Source organism: Cricetulus griseus, chromosome 5 (genome assembly GCF_003668045.3).
Source record: "Cricetulus griseus strain 17A/GY chromosome 5, alternate assembly CriGri-PICRH-1.0, whole genome shotgun sequence".
Taxonomy (NCBI): domain Eukaryota; kingdom Metazoa; phylum Chordata; class Mammalia; order Rodentia; family Cricetidae; genus Cricetulus; species Cricetulus griseus.
The window spans coordinates 120,064,007-120,088,295 of record NC_048598.1 but is presented as its reverse complement, the minus strand read 5'-3'; the positions used below and the strand labels follow the sequence as shown (position 1 = coordinate 120,088,295).

At 36.9% G+C, this 24,289-nt stretch overlaps 1 protein-coding gene across 4 annotated transcripts in view; it reads left to right on the top strand.

Moving 5' to 3' along the window:
- Rbm25 (RNA binding motif protein 25) overlaps positions 1-20,050 on the top strand; it is a 43,193-nt gene extending 23,143 nt beyond the window's left edge. For all 4 annotated transcript variants that reach the window (XM_027418450.2, XM_027418449.2, XM_027418448.2 and 1 more), the window contains 13 exons: positions 378-563; positions 1,952-2,005; positions 2,221-2,304; positions 5,641-5,921; positions 7,643-7,859; positions 7,970-8,059; positions 9,015-9,088; positions 10,024-10,174; positions 11,595-11,919; positions 12,301-12,575; positions 14,288-14,386; positions 15,712-15,759; positions 18,431-20,050. In XM_027418450.2, coding sequence (XP_027274251.1) covers positions 378-563; positions 1,952-2,005; positions 2,221-2,304; positions 5,641-5,921; positions 7,643-7,859; positions 7,970-8,059; positions 9,015-9,088; positions 10,024-10,174; positions 11,595-11,919; positions 12,301-12,575; positions 14,288-14,386; positions 15,712-15,759; positions 18,431-18,523 — 1,977 coding nt within the window. In that variant the 3' untranslated portion in view covers positions 18,524-20,050. The remainder of the gene's footprint in view (positions 1-377; positions 564-1,951; positions 2,006-2,220; positions 2,305-5,640; positions 5,922-7,642; positions 7,860-7,969; positions 8,060-9,014; positions 9,089-10,023; positions 10,175-11,594; positions 11,920-12,300; positions 12,576-14,287; positions 14,387-15,711; positions 15,760-18,430) is intronic.
- The last annotated feature ends 4,239 nt before the right edge of the window (positions 20,051-24,289 follow it).

Here is a 24,289-nt window from a genome sequence, read left to right as displayed (position 1 = left end):
TCCTGGCCAGGTATATGTTTCTGGCGAAATTGTAGAAGCTGGGCTGGTGAAGTGGCTTATTAGGTAAGGAACTTTGCTGCTAGGCCTGAGCACCCACTTTGGTTCCTGAGATATCCATGTGGTAAATGGAAGTAGAGAACCAACATCCCAAGTTGTCCTGTTGATTTCCATATGTATGCCAAAGCACACACACATAGAAATAATTTTGTTTAAAGATTAAACAATATGTGGAGAAATAAAGCCGTCATTTCAGCCTATATAACCTTTCTAATGTTTGCATTTTGTAGCTCTACCTACCTAGTATTTTTTCTTTTGGTCTATTCATATTCTTTGGAATAATGTTTTCTTTCTCCCCAAATTTGTCTTGGTTTTTTAAGAGTGCCAGACCAGAGACTGTCACTAATGATGACGAAGAAGCCTTAGATGAAGAAACAAAGAGAAGAGACCAGATGATTAAAGGGGCCATCGAAGTTTTAATACGTGAATACTCCAGTGAGCTAAATGCCCCCTCACAGGAGTCTGACTCTCACCCCAGGAAGAAGAAGAAGGAAAAGAAGGAGGACGTATGTGTTCTGACAACAGTCATTTTTTTCCTTCCTTCCTTCCTTCCCTCCTTCCTTCCTTCCTTCCTTCTTTCTTTCTTTCTTTCTTGAGACAGGGTTTCCCTGTGGCTTTGGAGGCTGTCCTGGAACTAGCTCTTGCAGACCAGGCTGGTCTTGAATTTACAGAGATCCACCTGCCTCTGCCTCCCGAGTGCTGGGATTAAAGGCGTGGGCCACCACCGCCTAGCTCTTTTTTTTTTTTTTTAAGATTTATTTATTTTATGTATATGAGGATTCTATTGCATTTGTGACTCTATGCCAGAAGAAGGCATGAAATCCCACTTGAGATGGTTGTGAGCTACTATTTTATTGCTGGAAATTAAAACTCAGGACCTCTGGAAGAGTAGCCAGTGCTCTTAACCACTGAGCCATCTGTCCAGTCCTCCCCCAACATAGTCATGTCTAATATTAATTCCTCTGAAAAATTACAGTGTTCCTTTAGAAATTCAGGGATTGTTTATGTCATGAAAAGTGCTATAAACTAATGCTGGGTGGTGGTGGTGCAGGACAGTCTCCAAAGCCTACATAGAAAAACCCTACCTGAGCCTCCCACCTTCACCCCCCTACACACCAAAAAAAGGTGCTATAAGCTGTACATCTTGGCTGTTGAGGGTAGTAGAAGGTTATATTTTGGGTTTCATTGTTTGTGGGACATTTTAAGTTTTATCTTTGGCTAGATACAGTTGTATTGCTTTAATTGTTTTTCATTTAGTGCTAAAAGTTTGTCAGGTATTAGGCAAAATAGAATTTTTTCTCCTCCATGGATGTGGAAGGAGAAAAGTAACTAAAATGATAGGATAAGTTATATAAATACTGTTCTTTGGCAAGAATTATAGGCAAATCTTTTTGTAGGATAGACAAATTTGATTTTGTTCATTCAAGTACATATCAAGTGGCGGATGTTATTAAGTATCATTGTTTCTTATATCTTATAGATGTGAAAATATTCCTGCTACTTTGTTTTTTTTGCAGGGGTGTTGCTTTGTTTTTTTTTGCGATAGAATTTCTTTGTGTAGCAGAACTTGCAGTGTAGACCAGGCTGGCTGAACTCTCAGTGATCCCCTGACTCTGCCTCCCCAGTGCTGGGATTACATGTGTTAGCCATCACTTCCTGTCCAATCCTGACACTCTTAAGACACATTTTTTCCTGTCCACTCCAGTATTTGGGTTATTGGAAAGAGTGGATGTGATGGGTGATAGAGGAGGGATTTAAGGATAAGGTAATCATTTTTATTATAATTCGAAATCAAGAAAATACCACAAGTAATGTATTGTGTAAATATGTAGACAGTTGAATTATAGCATAATGTGAACTGTTTTTAAAAAAATCTTTGTGGGTTTCTCTGCAGATTTTCCGTAGATTTCCAGTGGCACCATTGATTCCTTACCCACTCATCACCAAGGTTCGTTTGAATCGTAACTTAATTTTATGTGTGTTCTGCTAGTTGTCAGATCTGGGATATTTTATTATTATTGCTATTATTTAATTTTAGATTAGATTTTACTGCCAAGTTGGTAGGTTTTTCCTTAGTTGTGTTAATGCCTGCACAAAATGCTGAATCAAGACATTTTTATATTTATGTAAATATCTATTCATTCTTTTCTGTTTTATTTTTAGGAGGATATAAATGCTATAGAAATGGAAGAAGACAAAAGAGACTTGATATCCCGAGAGATCAGCAAATTCAGAGACACACACAAGGTAGTACTCTTGTATTTTCAGTTGATACCAATCTAGACTTTTTACAGAATCCAAAGCAAACAGACAAGAAAATCATCTTTACATTAGAGTATAATTTATTGCCTTTTATAGGCTTAGTTGTTACTGAGGTAGAAACAAAAGAAGGTTAGCACCATATTTAAAAGTGGTCATTGCTTAATATTTTTCAGTCACTGACTACAGTCATCTCATTTAAATATGAACAGAAGTTAATTCATAGATTTCAAAATAGACATCAAGTTCAGGTTAAACTATAATTTAGGGGGCAGCAGGATAACCTACCATCAGTTTATTTTATTTTTGTGGGCAGTTCTTTAATCTTAGGAAAACTTTTTTTTTAAAGAGCTGAGATTAAAATTAAGATTTATATTTGTGTGGATTTAAGTTTGATTGGGGGAGATTTTAAAAAGTAGGTCAGTGATTACCAGACTTAACCAAATTATAGATGCATGGAAGAACTGTAAATTCCCATAAAGCTAATCTATTCATTGACCCCCACCATTATGATAGAGATCATATGGTGACTAATGCAAGATGAAACTGTCAGCTTGGAAAGTAACAAGGAATAGGATGTAAGTATGAGCTTCCGTTTTTTATTATATTTATGGATGCCCCCTCAGAAAAATATGCAAAGGGGTAACTGGCTTGGAAATTGGTATTTCTGTATAGTAAATCCCACTCACGAGTTTTGCCTATTTAAAGCTTCTCTCAACGACAGTGCATCTGTGAATGTTGGCTGGTATTGAAGGTGGTGCTTTCGGATGGTGAAATGCAAAAATGCATGAGATGTATTTTGATGTTAGAGGTAATAAGATTTAACTGGTTTTGACTGGATTGAGAGATACATAACATAATTGCGTGGTGTTAAGTGTTCATTTTCTCCATATTGAGTCTCATTTTTTCTCATTGCTTTCAAAATACCAAGTTGACAATTAATGCTGATGAATAAATTCTGCTGAACACTTAATGTCCAGGTGCCCAACCATTACCTCACATACAGTGCTTTTTCAGGAATTAAATGTGACTAAAAGCACAAATGTAACTCCAACAGTTCAGAGAGTTACAGTGGTGGTCTGTGGATTGTCATTGTAGAATACTTCTATGTATGTTCAGTATTACAAATCAGGGCTGAGTAAGCTTAAAAATGGTATACAGTTGTGTGTGTGGTTTACCCCCCCTTCTGTTTTTATTTATTTATTTTAAACCCTGTCATGTTACTGGTAAATAATGAGGAAATCAAGTTTGTTAAAAAAATTTTTTTTAATTCAGAAGATATTCAGCATTTTAAGTGTCTGTCAGGCATTTCATTGCCTTTATATTATTTCACTGATGGGAATGTTCTGAAAAATCAAAACAAAAAAGGTAAAAACCAGTTCGTTGGGTGGTGTGGTTAAGGGGATCTTTGAATTCTTAGCAATAAAAAATGAGCTCAGTGAACCTTTGCATGTTTTGGTATGAGTTTATTAAAGTAACCACAGACTGTCAGGGTGTCAGCGTGGCAGGGGGCGTCCATTTACAGCACGGATGAGTCTGAAGAGAGAATAAGGTAAGCGCTTTGATATTTCCCCCCCTCCTTTTTTTAACCTCTTTTCTTTTCTCTTCATTACTTAGTTAATTATTTTAAGGAATCACTTCATTTCTTTCTTTAATCTTTCTTAAACTATGTGCATATATGCTATAGATCTGCCTGTGAACATACACATATTTCATATATAAATAACAGCATTTATTATGGACTAGATTTTCTCACTTTTGCTTGCATAGAGCAATTAAGGTTTTAAAATGAGTTCTGAATGAAATTGTTTTTACATCAGATTTAAGTAGCATAGTAAATAACAGAAGTAAAAAATTGAGGACTTGTACAAAAGAAATTAAAAATCTGTAAGTATATATTATCCCGAAATAAATTTCTTAAGTTGTATGACACTGAGGTAAGTTTTGTGTAGTCTAGATTGATTTTAAAATTTAAAATTTAAATTCCATTAGGGATGTTCAGAAATTAGATTTTTTTCCCCTGTAGAAGCTTTCAGTATCTGACTTCTCTCTCTCTCCATGTCTCCTATCTTCCCCCTCTAATGTCAATCAATGTATTCAGTATTGGCTCTGACTGTACACTTAGTTCAGCAGCTGAATATATTGATGTCTCCCTCATACACTAGCTTTTTTCCCATAATCCTCTGTCAGTTCCTTGGTCCATGAGCAAGAGAAAAAGTATAACAGGTAAGACTGCTTTTTAAAGTTTTAAATGCTTTACATGACTGAGAAAAAGAAAAATGCACATTTTATTGTTGCAGTTTAAATTTTATTTCCGTGAAATTAAATGTGGAACTTCAGGGATAAATATGTTTTGATTTTGTTTTGTTTTACTTGATTGGGGTTTTTGTCGTGTTTTCTTTCTTCCCCTTCTTAGTTTATATAGAACTCTTGTGGTACACTGGTAATCTTTCAGGATACACTCTTGGTACGACTGTTAATTTGGTTTATTTGTGAACCGTGTACTTGCTCTTCCTCCCAGAAATAGCTTGTAGGCAAGGTTAATCCAGTGTTGGAGATCCATGTCCTAGCACAACATCTGTAAGTTAACATAAGATCCTTGCAAGGGTGGATTTATCATTGTAAATCAATTTTTATTGTCTTACAGGCATAATGGTGGGCATAACTATATGGCTTTTAACTTTTAAATTAAAATGTTGCCGTTATTTACATGTTGCTTGAAGTGAGTGGTTTTCAAAGTTTCTGTATTTGGAAAACTATCCATTTTGTAATGGTGGGAATAAATATTTCCATAACTGAGAAAAAAGATTCTGGCTGAAGCAGCTTCTGATTCTTGTGGACAGGGGGCAACCTAGAGGACAGAGATTGTTATTTTATGAGTTGACTGATTTCCACCTCCACTTTAAAATACTCATCAAGTAACCTTCAAGTAGCCAAATGTCTAAAGTTATAATTATCACTTTCCCCATTGACTTAACAATATTCATAATAGGCAGAATTAAGCTTTAGCTGATTGTCTCTTTAGAAATTAGTAGGAATTACCACTTTATTTGTGGTTATTTTAGATTTTATGTAGTTAGTGACCAGCCACTCAGCACAGTTTTCCCAAACCCAAATTTGAGACTTTTGGTTTCTATTCAGTATATGGTTTTGCACGAAATCTAGCCTTCTGAATGTTTCAGTTTAATTTGTCAAATAAAGCCACGAGTATTTAAAGCCTTGGTGGTTTGATGCTTTTCTTACAAGTATTGGGCATTGCGCCGGGGAAAGTCTAAATACTGGAGCCAGAGAACTAACTCTAAAAGTACTTTTATTGGTTTCTAGAAACTGGAAGAAGAGAAAGGCAAAAAAGAAAAAGAAAGACAGGAAATTGAGAAAGAACGGAGAGAAAGAGAGAGGGAACGTGAAAGGGAACGAGAGAGGCGAGAACGGGAACGAGAAAGGGAAAGAGAACGTGAACGAGAAAAGGAAAAAGAACGGGAGCGGGAACGAGAACGGGATAGGGATCGTGACCGCACAAAAGAGAGAGACCGAGACCGAGAGAGAGATCGGGACCGTGATCGAGAAAGGAGCTCAGACAGAAATAAGGATCGTAGTCGATCAAGGTAAGAAGACATGATATAAATCTTGATTGCTTCTCATAGCTTAATTGAATTACAAGACAGCCAGTGGAACCATTTGCATTCAGTGATAAGTTTTCCATGTCCTGCCTGTCTTGTATACACAATAATATCATTAGTGAAAGTAATAATGTTTTCCCTAGTTTTGGGGGACAGGGTCTCTCTGTGTAGCCCTGGTGGCCTGGAAATTGTTGGGAAGGCCAGGCCAATCGAGAACTCAAAAGAGATTCTCCTGGTTCTGCTCCCTGAGTGCTGGGATTAAAGGTGTGCACTATCATACCTGGCACATTATTATTATTGCCCCCCCCCCCCCCCCCCCCCCGACAGGGTTTCTCTGTGTAGCTTCGAGGCTGTCCTGGCACTCGCTCTGGAGACCAGCCTGGTCTTGAACTCACAGAGATCCGCCTGCCTCTGCCTCCCGAGTGCTGGGATTAAAGGTGTGCGTCACCAACTCCTGGCCTGGCACATTATTTTTATTTGTGTGTGAGTGATTTGTCTTCATGTGTATACACATACCATATATGTACAAGCCAGAAGAAGTTGTTAGATCACCTGGAACTATAGTTGTGAGCCATCACATTGGTCCTGACTCTATTGCATGCAAGATCAATAAGTGCTCTTAACTCTTTAGATATCACTCCAGCCCTGTTATTTAGATTTTTGAGGTTAGCTCTTTGTGTATGTACCGTAGGCTGGTTGTGAATTCTTCCTTTTGTCTCAAATTCATGTGTTCTGGTGGGCTTACTGGCATTCCCCATCATGTAGAGTGTTTGGTGGCACATTGAGCACTCTATGACTGAGGTATTTGCCAACAAGTTTTATGTAGTTATTCTTTCTTAGGCCAGTTTTTGTAAACCTAGAACCAGTTGTTCCCTCTGTGTTAGGGCAGACAAGTTCCATTATATCCTTGGGTTAGTAGGCAGTTTCTCTATTTGCACTGAGAAGTCAGTCAGTTCTGTCAGTATTCTCTTCAGTGAGTGAGTGAGTGAGTGTGTGTGTATGTGTGTGTGTGTGTGTGTGTGTGTATGTGTGTGTGTGTCTGTCTCTGACCCTGTGTTCATCTATCCATGTTGTCTAGTAATTTCACCCTCTAAGCAGTATTTTAATTTTTTTGGTAACTTGTAATATTTAGAGCAATGAGAAAATAAGAAAATTTCAGAATCTTATGTAGTTGTGGCTGGCTTTGAGGTCATCTTGTCTCTGCCTTCCAGACTTTAGGATTATTAGAGTTTACTATCCTGCCCTCTGCACCTAGTTATGCATCTCCACATTTAATCAGCCAGAATTTGTACTTTTCCAATCTTTTATGTAATCTCATGTTTATTTTCTGATGTGAATATTATTTTTCACTTCAGAATGTTGGACCTTGCCAGGCCGTGGTGGTACACACCTTTAATCCCAGCACTCGGGAGGCAGAGGCAGGTGGATCTCTGAGTTTGAGGCCAGCCTGGTCTCCAGAGACAGTTCTAAGACAGCCAGGGCTACACAAAGTCCCGAAAACCAAATAAACAACAACAAATGAATGGTGGACCTTGTTTATTATAGACAAATGCTTTACCTGAGTGTACCTTTGAGTATAGAGAAATTTACAGTTCTCCAAAAATTAATGTTCTGACTTGTTTAATACATATTACAACTTCCCTTGGTCCCTAAAGAAAATAGAATGTTATAAAATATACTCTATATTTATTGTTTTATTTCCATAGAGAAAAAAGCAGAGACCGGGAACGGGAAAGGGAAAGAGAGAGAGAGAGAGAACGGGAACGAGAAAGAGAACGAGAACGAGAGAGAGAAAGAGAAAGAGAACGGGAGCGAGAAAGAGAGAAAGATAAGAAAAGAGACAGGGAAGAGGATGAAGAAGATGCATATGAACGACGAAAACTTGAAAGAAAACTTAGAGAGAAAGAGGCTGCTTATCAAGAGGTAAACACAAAATGCTTTACATTATAAAGTGTTGTAATCACATAGGCTGGTGAGCCATGGTTTGCAGAATCTTGTTTGAAATTTTAATGTTTTGAAACTTTTCTTTTTAGCGCCTTAAGAATTGGGAAATCAGAGAACGAAAGAAAACTAGGGAATATGAGAAAGAAGCGGAAAGAGAAGAAGAAAGAAGAAGAGAAATGGTGAGATTTTAGGTTTCAAAAGGTGTTTTGTCAAGTCATAAACATTCAATTTTACTGTAACACGGAAAACCTTATAAATACATAACAGCTTCTCAGTATTAATTGTTTGTTTTTGTTTTTGTTTTGAATTTGGTCTCACTAGAAACTAAGAATTAATGTGTATTGTGATGTCAATTTTTAAAATTCTAAAAACTTCTTGAGCTAGCAAGGTGCTTCAGACGGGAGACTTGACTGCAACTTAAAGTTAGTTTAGTTGAGTATTCGTCATATCCCAGCCTAATGCCTTGGGTTACCATATAGAAGTCATCGTAATTTTGAAAAAATTAATGTAAGCAGATAAGGTAATAATTGTAAAGAAAATTGTGTTTGGAAATATGAAGTACTACAGATGCATGTTAATTGTGCCTCGGGGAGTGGTTACTAAGGAATAGATAGATGATTCCTATCAATGTCTGTTACAACACTTTTACATTGAGGTGGATGAGAGGTATTCAACGATTTTTAAGTCAGAAACCACTATCTGCTTTACATACAGATGTGAATCTAAGTATATGAACATTATTTAAATCTAAATCTTGCATTTTGCTTAAATCACTTGTAGCATTATCTACCCAATGAAATTTAAGATGCTTTTGTCTAATACATTTAATATGGTCATAGTGTTTTGCTTCCTATTGTGTTCAGATTTCATTGGAAAAGAATGTATTGTGGAAATTATATTCAAAGGATATTTGTTTAGCATATTGTATACATGGATGTTTTTCATGTTTCAGATATGTCCAGAAGCTGAGTTTATAATATTTTAATAATATACCCATTTCATATGTGAAGTAATTGAGAAGTATTATAGTTTTAAGTGCTATAAACATGGAGAAATATTTTCCTAAGAAAAAGGAAGGAAGTAGACTAACTTTTAACCTGAGTTTTATGTACTTTGTCCTTCTTTTCTGCAAAGGCTAAAGAGGCTAAACGACTAAAAGAATTCCTAGAAGATTATGATGATGATAGAGATGATCCAAAGTACTATAGGTAAGCAAGTGTAAACTGGTGGGCTGCTTATGAATATGAGGATACAGGTGTGCTGAGGTTTAGAATCAATAATCCCATGTGGCTTTAGAGGGGAGTCTATGATGGAGGACCTCTTTTTTTGTTTTTTTTTTTGTTTGTTTGTTGGTTTTGTTTTCCTCCTAGATTTATTTTGTATACAGTATTCTGCCTGTATGTCTGCTGCAGGCCGGAATGTTTGCTGGGAATTAAACTCAGGAACTCTGGAAGAGCAGCCAGTGCTCTTAACCACTGAGCCACCTCTCCAGCCTTAGACGGTTATTTTTAAAAACTGTTTAGATTCAGGAATTTGTCTTCAGTGTTTTCAAAAGTGTCCCATCTGATCCCTTCCTACCATATCCATATTGATACATTACTGTTATTAAGTTATGAATTGAACCACTTTGTCTTTACTGGATGACCCATTTTGCTTTGTAATCCCGGCTGGCCTTGATTTTACAACTTCCTGCCTTGGCATACAGATTGGGATTAAAGTCATGTACATCATGACCACTCATTTTGGTAGGACAGTGAACCTCAAACAGGTTAAGCATTCCCTCAGTGTTATCTGAGTTACACCCTCATACCCAAAAGTCTTAGCAGTTCTTGTATTGTCTTCACACCTTACTGAAAAAATATAAATTAAAAGTTGGAAATTCATTGGAACAGGCACAAAAAAAAGCTGTCTTCTTCTTGAAAGTTACCTTTTAGCTTTTAGGCTCATTAGAGTGATTTTCAGAGTAATACGTTACACAATAATGTAGAGACCAAGCACACTGTCTTGGGTGTTGTATAGATGTAGAACACTTGAGTCTTAGCATTCAGTTTTGTGGTTTCTAGTATTGAGACAGACACTGCTGGGGACATTATATATACTAGGCATTGATGTGGTTATTAAATGAGTCCTTTTACCTCTGTAGGGGGAGTGCGCTTCAGAAACGGTTGCGTGATAGGGAAAAAGAAATGGAAGCTGATGAACGAGATAGGAAGAGAGAGAAGGAAGAACTTGAGGAAATCAGGCAACGTTTACTGGCCGAAGGACATCCAGATCCAGATGCAGAGCTCCAGAGGGTGAGATACTACAACATCTGAAATTGTTTGGTTTAAATCACTGTATCATTTTAAAGTCAGCTATGTTGTATTTTTGTTTGTAGATAAAGGTAATATACAATATGATCTTGGGACTTAAGGTGCCATTGTCTTATAGGTTATTAGTACATCTGTTATGTTTAATACAGAAATCATTAAGCTGAGTTGAATCACACCTTTGTGTGTGTGTATTGGGGGAGAGTTTACGGGTGATGTGCATTGTAGAAGCCAGAAGTCAGGTCTTAGGTATCATTCCACAGGAGTAATCTCCCCTAGTTTACTTGAGACAGAGTCTCTCATTGTTGTGCTAGCAGGCCAGGGATTTGCCTGTCTTAATTAACCTTGTCAGTGTTGTCATTACTAGCATATGTGCTTGGTTTGGGTGTAGTAGGTACTAGAAATCAAGCTAGTCTTCATGCTTGCACAGCTGTCATGCATCTAGTGGAGCTATTTCCCAGGTCCTTGAATTTACATGTTAATTAAGTCTTCCCTTATAAAATTGAATAGAAAGCTGTCCTTAAAATTTTCTTTGACTTGAAATGCCTACTTAGTTTGAAATATTTTCTTCCTAAAATGTTTCCATTTTATAATGTATCATTTTTTAAATATTTATTTTTATTTCATGTGTATGGGTTTGCTTACATGTAAATAAGTGAATCATATTCCTGCTGGTACCCTTAAAGATTATATTCTCTGAAACTAGAATGATGATGTTTGGGAAGCCACCATGTGGGTTCTGATAACTGAACCTGTGTCTCCAGGAACAGCAGATGATTTTCATCACCAAGCTGTTTCTTCAACAGTCTATTTTTAAGCATAACAGACTGTTAGCAGATGTACTATGCTCTATTTTTGCATCTAAGAACTGTCATTTTTAAAACACTTTTAGTTCTTCTATCAAGTAATAATGGGAAGTTTCCATATTTTTGCATGTTATATGCTTCAGTAAAATCATGTCTTTTCATGATTTGTTGTTGATTACTGGTATTGGATTCCTTGGGACTGGAGTTTCAGAAAGTTGAGTTCTAGGAATGGAACCCAAGTCCTCTGGAAGAGCAACCAATGCTTTTAACCTGAGCCATTTCTCCTGCCCCTATTGCTCAGTTCTTAATCTTATTTTGTTTTGGACCCACTGTTCAAATAAATCATCTTTTTTTTTTTTTTTTTTTTTTTTTTTTTTTTTTTTTTTCCCGTTTTTCGACACAGGGTTTCTCTGTGGCTTTGGAGGGCTGTTCTGGAACTAGCTCTTATAGACCAGGCTCACAGAGATCCACCTGCCTCTGCCTCCTGAATGCTGGCAAATAAACCTTTTTATTGATTGTCTTATGTAATATGTGTAAAGCAAAGGGAAGAGTTACAGTCATGGTCTTTTTAATCAGGTGGGGTTTTTTTTGGGTTACAGATGGAACAAGAGGCTGAGAGGCGCAGACAGCCTCAAATAAAGCAAGAGCCAGAATCAGAGGAAGAAGAAGAAGAAAAGCAAGAAAAAGAAGAAAAACGAGAGGAGCCTATGGAAGAGGAAGAAGAACCAGAGCAAAAGCCTTGTCTTAAACCCACTCTGAGACCCATCAGCTCCGCACCATCTGTGTCCTCTGCCAGTGGCAATGCAACACCCAACACTCCTGGGGATGAGTCTCCTTGTGGTATTATTATTCCTCATGAAAACTCACCAGATCAACAGCAGCCTGAGGAGCATAGGCCAAAAATAGGACTAAGTCTTAAATTGGGTATGTTAGAATTGCCTTCCTTTTTTTGTCTTTTCTCCTCCAATGTACCAACAACCTTTATTATAAGGACAAAGATAATCCATATACATATATAGCTCCTTGGTAGATAGATAGCAAAGTATTCAACCATGCCTTTCTAGCTCACGATTGTTTTCGTAGTTCTACTAGTGCTCCTATATCTCCAGCTGCCTCAAGTTCTGAGAAGAAGTGAAAAGTTAAATTTTCTAGCACTTGTGAGTAGAGAGTTTTTTGTTTTTAAACAGTTGGGATCTTTCTCTGAGAGTGTGGAAGCATATTTGCACTTTATGAGGGATGGTGGGTTGTCAAATTTAGCATTTGAAAATGATGTTTTCATACTAAGATAATGTTTTTTAACTATAGGTGCTTCCAATAGTCCTGGCCAACCTAATTCTGTGAAGCGAAAGAAACTACCTGTAGATAGTGTCTTTAACAAATTCGAGGATGAAGACAGCGATGATGTGCCCCGCAAAAGGAAACTTGTTCCCTTGGATTATGGTGAAGATGATAAAAATGCTACCAAAGGCACTGTAAACACTGAAGAAAAGCGCAAGCACATTAAAAGTCTCATTGAGAAAATTCCCACAGCCAAACCTGAGCTCTTTGCTTATCCTCTGGATTGGTCTATTGTGGATTCCGTGAGTAGCACATTGCCCGTCACATTATATGTTTGGACTGGTTTTCAGTGTTACTGACACACACTCTTAGTTTTAGTCTTAACAAATAAGTTTGAATGCTCTCCTTGGCATGGTGGATCTTGTCACTAAGTAGATGCCATGGCAGAGTTTTTTTTTTTTTAAGGGTTGTTTTTCCCCTTAGCTTTTTTTTTTTTTTTTTTAAACATTTCTTTTTTTTAAAGATTTTATTTATTTATTATGTACACAACATTCTGCTTCCATATATATCTGCACACCAGAAGAGGGCACCATATCTCATAACGGATGGTTGTGAGCCACCATGTAGTTGCTGGAAATTGAACTCAGGACCTATGGAAGAGCAGCCAGTGCTCTTAACCTCTGAGCCATCTCTCCAGCCCCATGGCAGAGGTTTTTGTGTTTCCTTCATAAAATTGCTTTATTGTAGCCAGGTGATGGTAATGCATGCCTTTAAATCCCAGCCCTCTGGAGGCAGAGGCAGGTGAGTCTTTCAAGATCAACCAGGACTAACAAGGCTAAGCAGAGAAACACTGTTTCCAAAAACAGAACAATCATTTTCTTGTAATAAAATCACCAAGAAAAACATCACACAGCTATATTATGACCATTTAAGCCAGGCTATGGTCAATGCCCTTAATCTCAATACTAGGGAGGCAGAAGTAAGACTCTGAGGTTGAGGTAAGCACAGTCTATAAAGCAAGTTTCTGGACAACCAGGGTTATGCAGAGAAACACTGTTGCAGCGGTGTTGTGGGGGTAGAGGTACCACGCTATATACATTTTTAATCAACTTGTAGACAGGTTATTCTGAGGCCATGGAGCTTTGCTGGTGGTTTGATACTTTCACTGTCAATTACATTTTTATGTACTTACCCATACACACAGAATAATAAAAACAAAAACACCATGTAGTTGAAATAGAAAAATTAGCTTTGTCCACAATTTCCATGTCTTTTTCTTACATCCTGTCCACTAGTACCTAAAGCTACTTAAAAAAAAAAAATCATGTATTTATTTTGCATCACTGCCAAAACCTCCCTCTCCCAGAATACTACCTTTTTTAAATTCACCTATTTTATATCCCTGTTACAGCTGAACTCAATCAAAGTAACTACCCTTTTAAAGCCTCCTCTTTAAATGTTCCCCTACTGTACAACTTAAGAGTATTTACACACACACTAAGCTAAGCAACACATAGGAGGAAGACTATAAGGTTTTTTTTTTACCCCCCCTCATTTTGGTTCACAACACTTAAAAGTTTTATGCCTAAGTTCACCAATTTTCCTGCAAATTTCATGAGGTTTTCTTGGGTTTTGTTTGTTTTTCTTTATGCAGATTCTTTATGTGGGCCAGATACTCAGTTATCCATTCATCTACTGATGAATATCTTGGTTCACGGTCTTTTCTGTAGTAAACACAGCAGGAAATTCGGGTATCTCTGTGAAAGAGTTCTCTGGCTATATCCTAGGCATAGAATACTGAGTCATATAGTAATTACATTTATTTATTTATTTGTTATTTTTGAGGCAGTGTCTCAGTGTGTAGCCCAACTGTCCTGGAACCAGATATTCTGGGTTTTGTCTCCCGAGTCACGTCTGTGCCTCTACACTTGACATATTTTAGTCTTGAAAGTAGTGAGTATAAGAAAGAGTTTTAATTCTTTAGATTGTTTTTCAATCAGGCTTTGTTTTGCAGATACTGATGGAACGAAGAATCAGGCCGTGGATCAATAAGAAAATCATAGAATACATAGGTGAAGAAGAAGCTACATTAGTTGATTTTGTTTGTTCTAAGGTTGGTCCTTTTTTTCTCCCCTTCATCCCCAACATTTATTGTAGATACTTCCTAATTTAAGAATGTGGCATAGTTCATGATAATCAATTTTAATTAAGTGGCTTGTTATTGAAAGGAAGATTTGTACCTTGAGTCCCATCATTCCATTCCACAGCTTTGATACTTAGTTAGGGAGGACTGAGTAGGTGTCTCTTCTTAATCACATTTTCTTTTTTCTACTGCACATGTGATGCCGCCCTTTTGTCTTGGGGTTGCATTTTTCAGAGGTAGCCAGTAGTTTGTTTCCTCAATTTTTTTGGAAGTCACCCATTTTTGGTGACTGTCATGAATAGTGTTAAGCACCTACTGACTGATTAGAGTAATTGGCTGACACAGGGATTTTGTTTTATGGGAATTTTTCTTTTAATCTTGTAACAGTCTTGTAACAGTAAACAATTCTCAAATGTTTTCGTTACTGTATTTATACATGAAGAAATTGAACCTTATGGAAAAGTTGTGTCTTGGCCATTTTTATACAGACTATAGCATTTTAAATCCTATAGGCCTTTTGTTTTGTTTTGAACACACTTTCATGTAGCCCAGGCCGACCTTGAAATCGCCTCTATGTACTTAGTGCTGGAATTAATGGCAGGTACCAGTACACCCAACCATCATCCATCAAGATGTATTCTGTTGTGTGTTCTCAAAGCATAGTTTCATTTAATAAGATGGCTATTATAGAGGCAGTACCATATTCTTGTAATGGTATAAATATGTCATTCTTTCCCTAGTATTGCTCTTTTAATGCCTTGAAGAGCAAACACACTATTTTCTCTGCTTATAATTATTTTAGAATTAACACTTTGCATAGCAAAGTGGCAGATTTCTATAATCCTAGTACTTGGGAGTGTAAGGCTAAGGATAACAAGTTTGAGGTCACCCTACATTCCACAGCAAGAGGGGGAAAAAGCAACTTGGAAGTAATGATTGAACTGTCTAGTGATTAGGATGGGGTGGGGGAGAACCTTAGTCAAATAGTCATGGTGCATGTCTTTACCCACAGCACTCAGTAGGCAGAGGAGCTGAGTGTGCAGAGCATGTTCTAGGACAGAGAAACCCTGTCTTATCTCCCCCTCCCCCAACACACACACAAGGAAAAAATAAATAAAAACAAAACTTATAGAGCCAGGCATGGTGCCTGGCAGACAGATCTCTCTTTAAGTTCCAAACCTTCCAGAGCTTAACAGGAAGTGCCTCAAAGTAGAGTAAACTCCCCTAGGCACAAGAAATTTCCCTACCATTTTAGGTTTTGTACTATATAGCATAACAGTTGTTTTTTCTTTTAGGTTATGGCACATAGTTCACCGCAGAGCATTTTAGATGATGTTGCCATGGTAAGTTAGAGAAAGATTGTTACTTTCACAGCTGTATGAACAAAATAATCTATAAATTTCATGCATTTTCATACTGAAAAAATCAAATTCCTAATTGCATTTGATTTTGTATTAGGGTCAGTGGTTACTTTTATTGAACATTGTGATTTTATAAGCAGAAGGAGGGTAGAGGTTTGTATTTTAAATGAGAAAAATACTACATTAAATATGTGGGCCTTTTATGAAGAAAGGAAAAAAATTTGAGTATAACTGGTAGTTTGAATTAAGGACTGGCAGGTCAGTGAAAGATTACTTAGATTTAAGCAATTGGGAAAAGGTTACTATCAGAATAGGATGGTAAGAAAGTACAGCTGGGCATGGAATTGCACTCCTTTAATCCCAGCACCTAGGAGACAAGAAGCAGGAGGATCAAGCTCACCCCGGTCCTCTTATACTCTGTCCCATAAGAAAAAAAAATGAAAAAGAAAAAAATTAGTCCAAGTGATGACAAGTGCATAACATATATAAGAACATTTAGACATGGATTTGAGGAAAATATTGGAGCTAGGTTTCAGTACCATGGCATTTGTATTCTTATCAAACAAATATACATGTAATTTAAAAATGTTTGCATTTAAAACATTCCGTGGATAAGAACTCTTATTTTCAAGTATGATGCTTCCAAACCGAAGTGAGTTCATGTACATGTGCTCACTTTGTAGACTGGGCGCATGCACGCGCGCGCGCGCGCACACACACACACACACTGTAAAAATTAAAGGCCTCACATATATAAGTAGATAGCTCAGACAAAGTGCTCACTGCTTAAGCATGAGTTCTGTACCCACAACCTACTAAAAATGCTGAATGTGTTATGTTCTCCCAATCCCAGCACCGGAGAGTTAGAAACAACAGACCGTGGAGCTTGTCCACTCTTTCCTAATTAGTAAGTCCCGGTTCTAGTGAGAAATCTTATCTGGAAAAAACAATGTGGACATCTCCTTGGTTGACACTCCAGGTTGACTTCTACTCTTCATGAACTTGGAAACCCCCTATTCCTCCCTCCCCCACCCAATACCAGAATAAAAGTTGGAGAGATGGATAATCAATAAGAACACTTAATGCTTGGTCATGAGACCCAGGATTCTAGTCCCAGCAACCATGTTGTAAGTTAGGCTCCCCACACAAATGGCTTGTAACTCCTTCAAACACATGCATGTAAATGAATGTACCAATGCATCTTTTTCAAAAATGTTAATGGGGCCTGTAAATGCCTCTTAGGCATGTAAGATAGATATTTAGCTCAAGGAGTTCTTTATTCCCAATTTTTAAAAACCTCGTGTTTTTAGATAACAAATGTTGGTTGCATATTTTGTGATTTCTATTACAAGGTCATTCTCAAGCTATGGTGATGTAATGACCCAGAAATGTGTTTAAAAGAAGTATAAAGAAGCAGCTGGGCGTTGGTGATGCACGCCTTTAATCGCAGCACTTGGGAGGCAGAGGCAGGCGGATCTCTGTGAGTTGGAGACCAGCCTGATCTCCAGAGTGAGTGCCAGTTTAGGCTCCAAAGCTACACAGAGAAACCCTGTCCCGAAAAACAAATCAAAAACAAACAAAAAAGTATAAAGAAGCTTCTAGCTGTTTTTGAATATTTTACTGATCACTGTGTACCAAGTAGTCACATGAAATTTTTAATTTTAATTCCCACACTATTTCTACTGGTATGATGTAGCAAAATTTCTTTCATTTTTACAGTAAGGGAACTGATGCTTAGTGAGCTTAAAATGATTCAGCCAAGGCCACTTTTATTTAATAGATGGTAAAGATTTGAAAATAATTTTACTAGGTAAGGATTGGGTTCTCAAAATTCTTAGAGGCAGTTTAGGGAAGAAACCGACAATAAGGTGCTTCCCACTCAAGTTGTGATAATGTCTTTAATGAAGTAAGATCTTTTATGGCCCTGAGTGCCATAACCTTATGTCTATAGACCAGAGGCAGAAGTGATATTGGGAAAATTTTGTAGTAATGAAATCTTAGGCATATACAATAATAACCTAGCTTATTCATTTACCAGGCGAAAAAGATAATGTTAGTATTTTTGTATCCTGTGGCATTGGTGTTCAGTGTCACAAAAATAAGCATTTGTTGAATGTTAGTTGTAAGATGGTGAGTCTGGTTTGGGATAAGTAAAATTACTCTATGAGGCTACATGGTTGTATATTTCAGTTCTTCACAAATTATTCTTTGCATAGCAAATTCAGTAGTTTGGCCAGACACATATAAATGTAATATCTATAAAAATTAACTTCAAAGTAAAAAAGTTGTATCCAAATAGTATTTTTAGAGACGAGTGGTGGCATATGCCTGTAATCTCAACCCTTGGAGGAGAGAACAGGAGCTCAAGGTTATCCTTGTTTTCATTGAAGTTTAGGGTTAGTCTGGGCTGTTTGTCTAAAAATCAAAGCAGTAAACAAAAGTACAATGGAATTATTATTTAATAAGTCACAACATTTTGTTGAGTCATTAACTTTCTTTTGGTAACTTAACTGTTCTGTTTACAACCTTTTTCATACTGGACAATTTTTCTTAAGTCATTATATTGATTGTATTTGGGTAAGAATTTTCTTGTGTGTTACTGTCGATTTAGCATACTACCAATCTTTATATGTACTACTGTCTTGTCTTCTAGGTACTAGATGAAGAAGCAGAAGTTTTTATAGTCAAAATGTGGAGATTATTGATATATGAAACAGAAGCCAAGAAAATTGGTCTTGTGAAGTAAAACTCTTTTTACAGTCAGAGTTACATTTCAGATTTCTTCTTTCACATCCTTCAGAGAACTTTGAATTTTCTGTGTCTTCAAAGACATTTGTGAGATCTGTAATTTTTTTAATGTAGAAAATGTGAATTCTTTGTCCTCTAATTTGTTGATGCCCTGTGTACGCACTTGGTTGTAAAGCCCTCCGAAGCCCTGGTTCTCTTTCTACCCACCAGGTACAAATTGCTGGTGTGTTTTATAAGCTGCAGCTACTGTACACAGCCTATCTCATGTAATCTTGTTCTGCTGATTCGTCCTTGTAAATATTGAAATGATTCCCCAGTTCTTTTGCAGGATTCCACCTAATATTAAAATTGTACTATACAGGCACCAACATGGATAATTTGAATACTAGTCATACCCATTACCATCTCATCCCACTCCCCTGATCAGAAATGACAAGCCCTTGTAAAGGCATGGAGTTTAAAATTAGAGTGCAAAAACTAGCAGACAGTCATTCTTAATGTATCTCTGTATTAATGTGTTTATGTCAGTGTATGTATAAAAGTCTTTTTTAAATTTTCTTTGGTGGGCTCCCTAACATTTTGTAATTCACCAATAGACTCATAAAGGAAAAGTGATAATTGTGCCAACCCAAGTAACTACTAGTATGATTACGGTGTGAGTTTCCCAGAGCGTAGTATTCTGCAGTGAGCAACAACAGTCTGCTAAATCAGATTTGTGTTTCTCTGTGAATAGGATGATACATCATAGTCTAATTCTTCCTCCAATTTGGCTTAAACTGAAGCAGAGTCTAAAGTTCTGGAATATTTTACTCAGTACATTTTCAACTTGTCTTTGTTTAATTTGGGTGTGTTCTTTTTATAAAGCCGAATTAATTCTAAAAGTATAGGCGGGGAGGAGCCCACCTTCTTTAAAACAAATCACCAGGTGGTACCTCAGTTAGAGAGCTTACTATGCTTAGCATGAAAGAGGGCCTGGGTTCTGTCCCTAGCATCAATAAATAAGGTAAGTTTACAAAAGATTTTGACAAAACATAGTAGTAGTCCACTATGGTAGTTGACTGTTTACATCTTTCTTCCGACGATACATCATTCATGGCAGTTTCCTGTCCACAAATTTTTATCACTGGTCATCAAACTTTAAATATATTGATGACATGTTTAGAGAAATCCTCAGACTTTATTAGTAATTCAGAAGATCACCAGGGGACAAAATTTATTTGAAAAGTACCAAGTTCTAAATATTTCTTATAACAAATAAGGTGCAGCTGTTGCCATGTTTGTTTATTAAAAGGTAAAGACTGGCTTATTAGGGTAATGTAACTGTGAGCTTGAGTTACTAAGGTTTTTTTTTTTTTGTTTTTTTTTTTTTTTCTTTTAAACATCTTGAGGACATCCAAAACAATGTTCTTAATGTTCAACCTTGACATGGTTTCATTATGTAAATATTTCAGTTATTAAAAATGTATATATTTGATCTTGGAGATGCTTCCTTCAAGTCTTATAAATAAATGGCATTATGTTATAATTGTGTAGTGCGTATGCTAGAAAATATCCTGAAAATATGGGCTGAAGTTTTAAAATGAGTTGTTAACTGTATCAGAAGATCAAAGAGACCTTATTTACCTTATTTTGAATGAGGCTATCATCAATGACTATCTTTACATAGTGTTGATTATATTTAAAAGTTTGGTTTCTCAAGAGGAAGTTCCAGAAAGATGACCCTTCCAATTAAAAATTTACTTAATAGCCCCTTTTAAGACCTTGTTTAAGCAGGTCTGAAGAGTTGTTTAGGACATGATTTTGCTTATTTTGTTTGTGTGTGTTCTGAACACATTTGCTTTGACCCTATGTAAGGTTTTTGTTTAGCTAATATTACCGTGAAGTTAAGTAGACTGACTTTACCTTTCTAGTTTTAAAACTAGATGTTTACCTGAAGGTTTTAGGAGTATATACCTTATATTGCATCACACCCTCTCTTGAATCATAAAACAGCATTTTATTAGCCTTGGAGTGGTCATGTGGGTGGCAGTAAAGGTGGTTAAATTAATAGTTTAATATACCTTAAGCCATGTTTTACCATTAAAGCTTATTTTTAAATCACTTAGACTTCTTAGTTTTTATGATAGATCTTAGGCTTTATATTGGTGGGTATTGCTCACACATGAAAGTCTAAATTTTTTCCCTGGTTTGACCACAAAATAAAATTTAAGTATAGTTGGAAAAATAGTTAAAATGTTTGAGACAAATTTTTTTTAACAATATAGTGAGCACTTTTGTCCACCTGTTTTGTTTAAATGCCTATGTGATTTAGTGGAGTGGATAATACCTAAAATTTTATAATTATCAGGTGATACTAATGCCAGCTGATCCATGGGTTTCTCTCAATTGAATAATATTTTTCAGATACCTGCACATTATTTTATCTTGACAGACTATAGAGGTAATACATTTTTCCTTCAAATTGTTACACTCCCCCCCCCTTTTTTTTTTTTTTGGATACTACAGCTTCCCACTCTAGTTCAGGCTGTCCTGGAACTTACTGTCTTTCAGGCTGCTTCCTTCCATTGCAGTCCTAAGGGCTGGGTTACAGTGTACACTTATGGTGATGCGCTAGAAAAAATAGTTGGCTATGTACAACATGTTCTGCTAGTGAACATCAAAGTAACCCTCAAACATTCTAGGTTATATCCCAGCCAGACCCTGAGGATGTGCTTTAAAGAGTTTGTTATGTGAGCTTTATGATTGTGCTTCCCTATAAACTAATAGAAATGCCGATGTTTTCCTCATAGTGAAGTTTTAAATAATTAGTATGAATACCAGCAAAAGAAGTGATCTGCATATATTTTTTTAACCACCATGAAGAAAATAAAATTGCAAATACATTTAAGTAGGCATCCCATGTTTGTGAGGCTTGTTTTTGCCAAACTTGGTATGAAGGTCTGTGACACAGAATAAAGGTTTTTATGTCAGAATGGCCATCGACTTTTCTGGTTATAGTTCAGCTTTGTATTTACTACATAAAATTTTAATGTTTGCATTTAATTGAGCATACACCTTTAATTGGATTTTTTTTCCTCTATATTTAACTTGTCTGTTTTGCTTTTATTTTTGAGACAGGGTCTCACTAAACTTGGTATCCTGGAACTCACTATGTAGATGCCTGGCCCTACTTGAGTTTTTTTGGTTTCTCAAGGCAGTTTTTCTGGTTATTCTGGAACTCACTCCCTCTGTAGATTAGGATGGCCTCAAACCGGTGCTGGGATTAAAGGCATGTACCACTGCCTACCTTCCTTCTTAAGCCTTTGTCTTAGTTGTTTTTTTTTTGTTTTTTGTTTTGTTTTGTTTTGTTTTGTTTTTTGAGACAGGGTTTCTCTGTATAGCCCTGTATATAGCCTCAAACTCAGAGATCCTCCTTCTTCTGCCTCTCAAGTGCACCACTGCCTAGCTCTCTACTTGAGTCTTGAAGGGACCAAATTGGGAATGGTTGTAAATACCAACAGAAAAAGATAATTACAAAAACAAGAATGAAAAAAAAAGTTACACTATATTAGTTGAACTGATGCCCTTTATATTCTCATACAGGATGGGAGTTCATTTGTGTAGTACCCAAGCTTTTTTTTTTTTTTTTTTTTCTTCTTCTCCCTTCCTTGTAAGGGAGTTTTGCTAGGTAGAACTGGCTGGTTATGTTGAGCATGGTGACCTTGAAGTCACAGATGCTCCTACTGCCTCTCCTGTGCTGGGATTAGAGGCATGCATCACCACACCCAGAAAATCCCTCAATTTCAAGTGTGTATGCAGTCTTGTTTCATTTCTTTGTTTTTCTGAGACAAGGTTTCTCTGTGTAACAGTCTTGGCTGTCCTGTAACACTCTTCTGTAGACCAGACTGGCCTCAAACTCCTTTGCCTCCTGAGTGCTGGGATTAAAAGTGTACAGCACCACTGCCTGGCTTTTATGTGTGTAGTTTTTTATTGGGATTCATTTAATTGAATTCCTTCTCCGGGATCTTCCTTCCCCTTTCTGTCTCTCCCTGTCTTTGCCTAGGTCTGCCCTGGTTGGTGTCAACCTTTCAAAAAACAAGTCCAACAATACACCATTCTTTTTTTTATAACAAAAGGAAAACTGTAGAGTCCAACAGCTTTCCATTATTGATAGATATAGCCAATTACAGAGAAAAAATAATTAGAATTAGTGAGAAAACATTTTAAAGTTTCTTTTGGATGAGTTTGTTTCTAGGCAAGATTTTAAAGTATGGGGAAGTTTTTGATTGAAAGGTAATAAATATACAGGAATCATGAGGGTGTTACTATATGTAAGTAAAAGCAAATTATGATCATATGCAAATAGTAATTGTGTAGTACCTTGGAGTCATTGGTAATAGACATGGCCTTCTTTATTGACTAGGCCCTGGCTTTTAGTGATGACTTCATTCACACTTGCAGGCTCTCCTCCTTAAGTAGTGCTTTCAGGTCTAGGACACAGTTTCTGCTTCACTCTTTGATAGTCACTATTGGATTTCCTCACCTTCATTTTGTCATACCCCTGTTTCGGTTTCCAAGTTTTGATTCTTTTGGTTTTTTGTGCCAGGGTTTCTCTATGTAAGAGCCCTGGCTGTCCTGAAACTAGCTCTGTAGACCAGTCTGGCCACAGAGATCTGCCTGCCTCTTCGTTCCTGGCATTAAATGTGTGTACCTCCACACCTGGCTTTGCATATAACTCATACAGAGTTTTATAACATGGGTGAAATATGATTTGTTGCAGAACACTTAGCTTTATTATTTTTACATACCAGTACTCCATGAACGTCTTTGCACAAAACTGTTTTGTGTTGAGATTGGTTCTATCAAACAGACTGCAGTTAAAATAGTGAACAACTTTACAAATGTGTTTTAGCCTATGCTTGTCTAACGTGTAATGAGTTTGTTTTTTGTGGTCTTTACTATTTTCTGCATTCTTCCCATATGAATGAACAATTGGGGAAAAATCTACCTAAGGGTTAGACACTTATGGTATGAGGTATGCATGGTGGTATATCTCCTCCCAGCTGCCATTCTGCTGGTGGGAAAGATTAGTGTTAGAACCAGGCATTCTGGGATATAGAAAACGGTAATTTGACTCTGTGTAGCCAAGTTTCCCCTAAGTTGTTAAGAAGCCAGTCTGACCTCAACTCATTGACCACCTTTCCTCCATCTATTTAGGATTACAGGCATAACTGTTGATATTCATCTTTATATAAAATCACATGGTTGCAAAATCAAAATAGGAAACATTTTCTGCTCTCTAGATGCTAGCACCTTGGAAGACTTTCTCAGATTTGGAGCCTAGAATGTTTAGGGTAGTGTCTCAGGTCCTGTTTATGCACCAATCGCTTTGATTGAGACCAGAAGCAAATTATATACATTTTGGGGAACTGTACAAATAAGTATTGTGGTCCGGATGTGGTTGCACACGCCTTTAATAACAGCACTTAGGAGGCAGAGGCAGGCTGATGTCAGTGATTTTGAAACCAGCCTGGTCTACAAGAGCTAGTTGCAGGACACCCTCCAAAGCTACAGAGAAACCCTGTCTCCAAAAATAAACAAACAAAAAAACCCAACCCAAATAAGTGCTGTGAAGAAATGGGAAGTGTTTTTAGATGTCATCACAAAACGGGGCGTGGGGCATGGTGTGCACATGCCGGTGTTGGAGGCTTTTAAAGGCCGTCTGTCTCCATGGTATGTTTGATGCCGGCAGAGAACATAGGAATCTCAGTCTCAACCAAAAAAG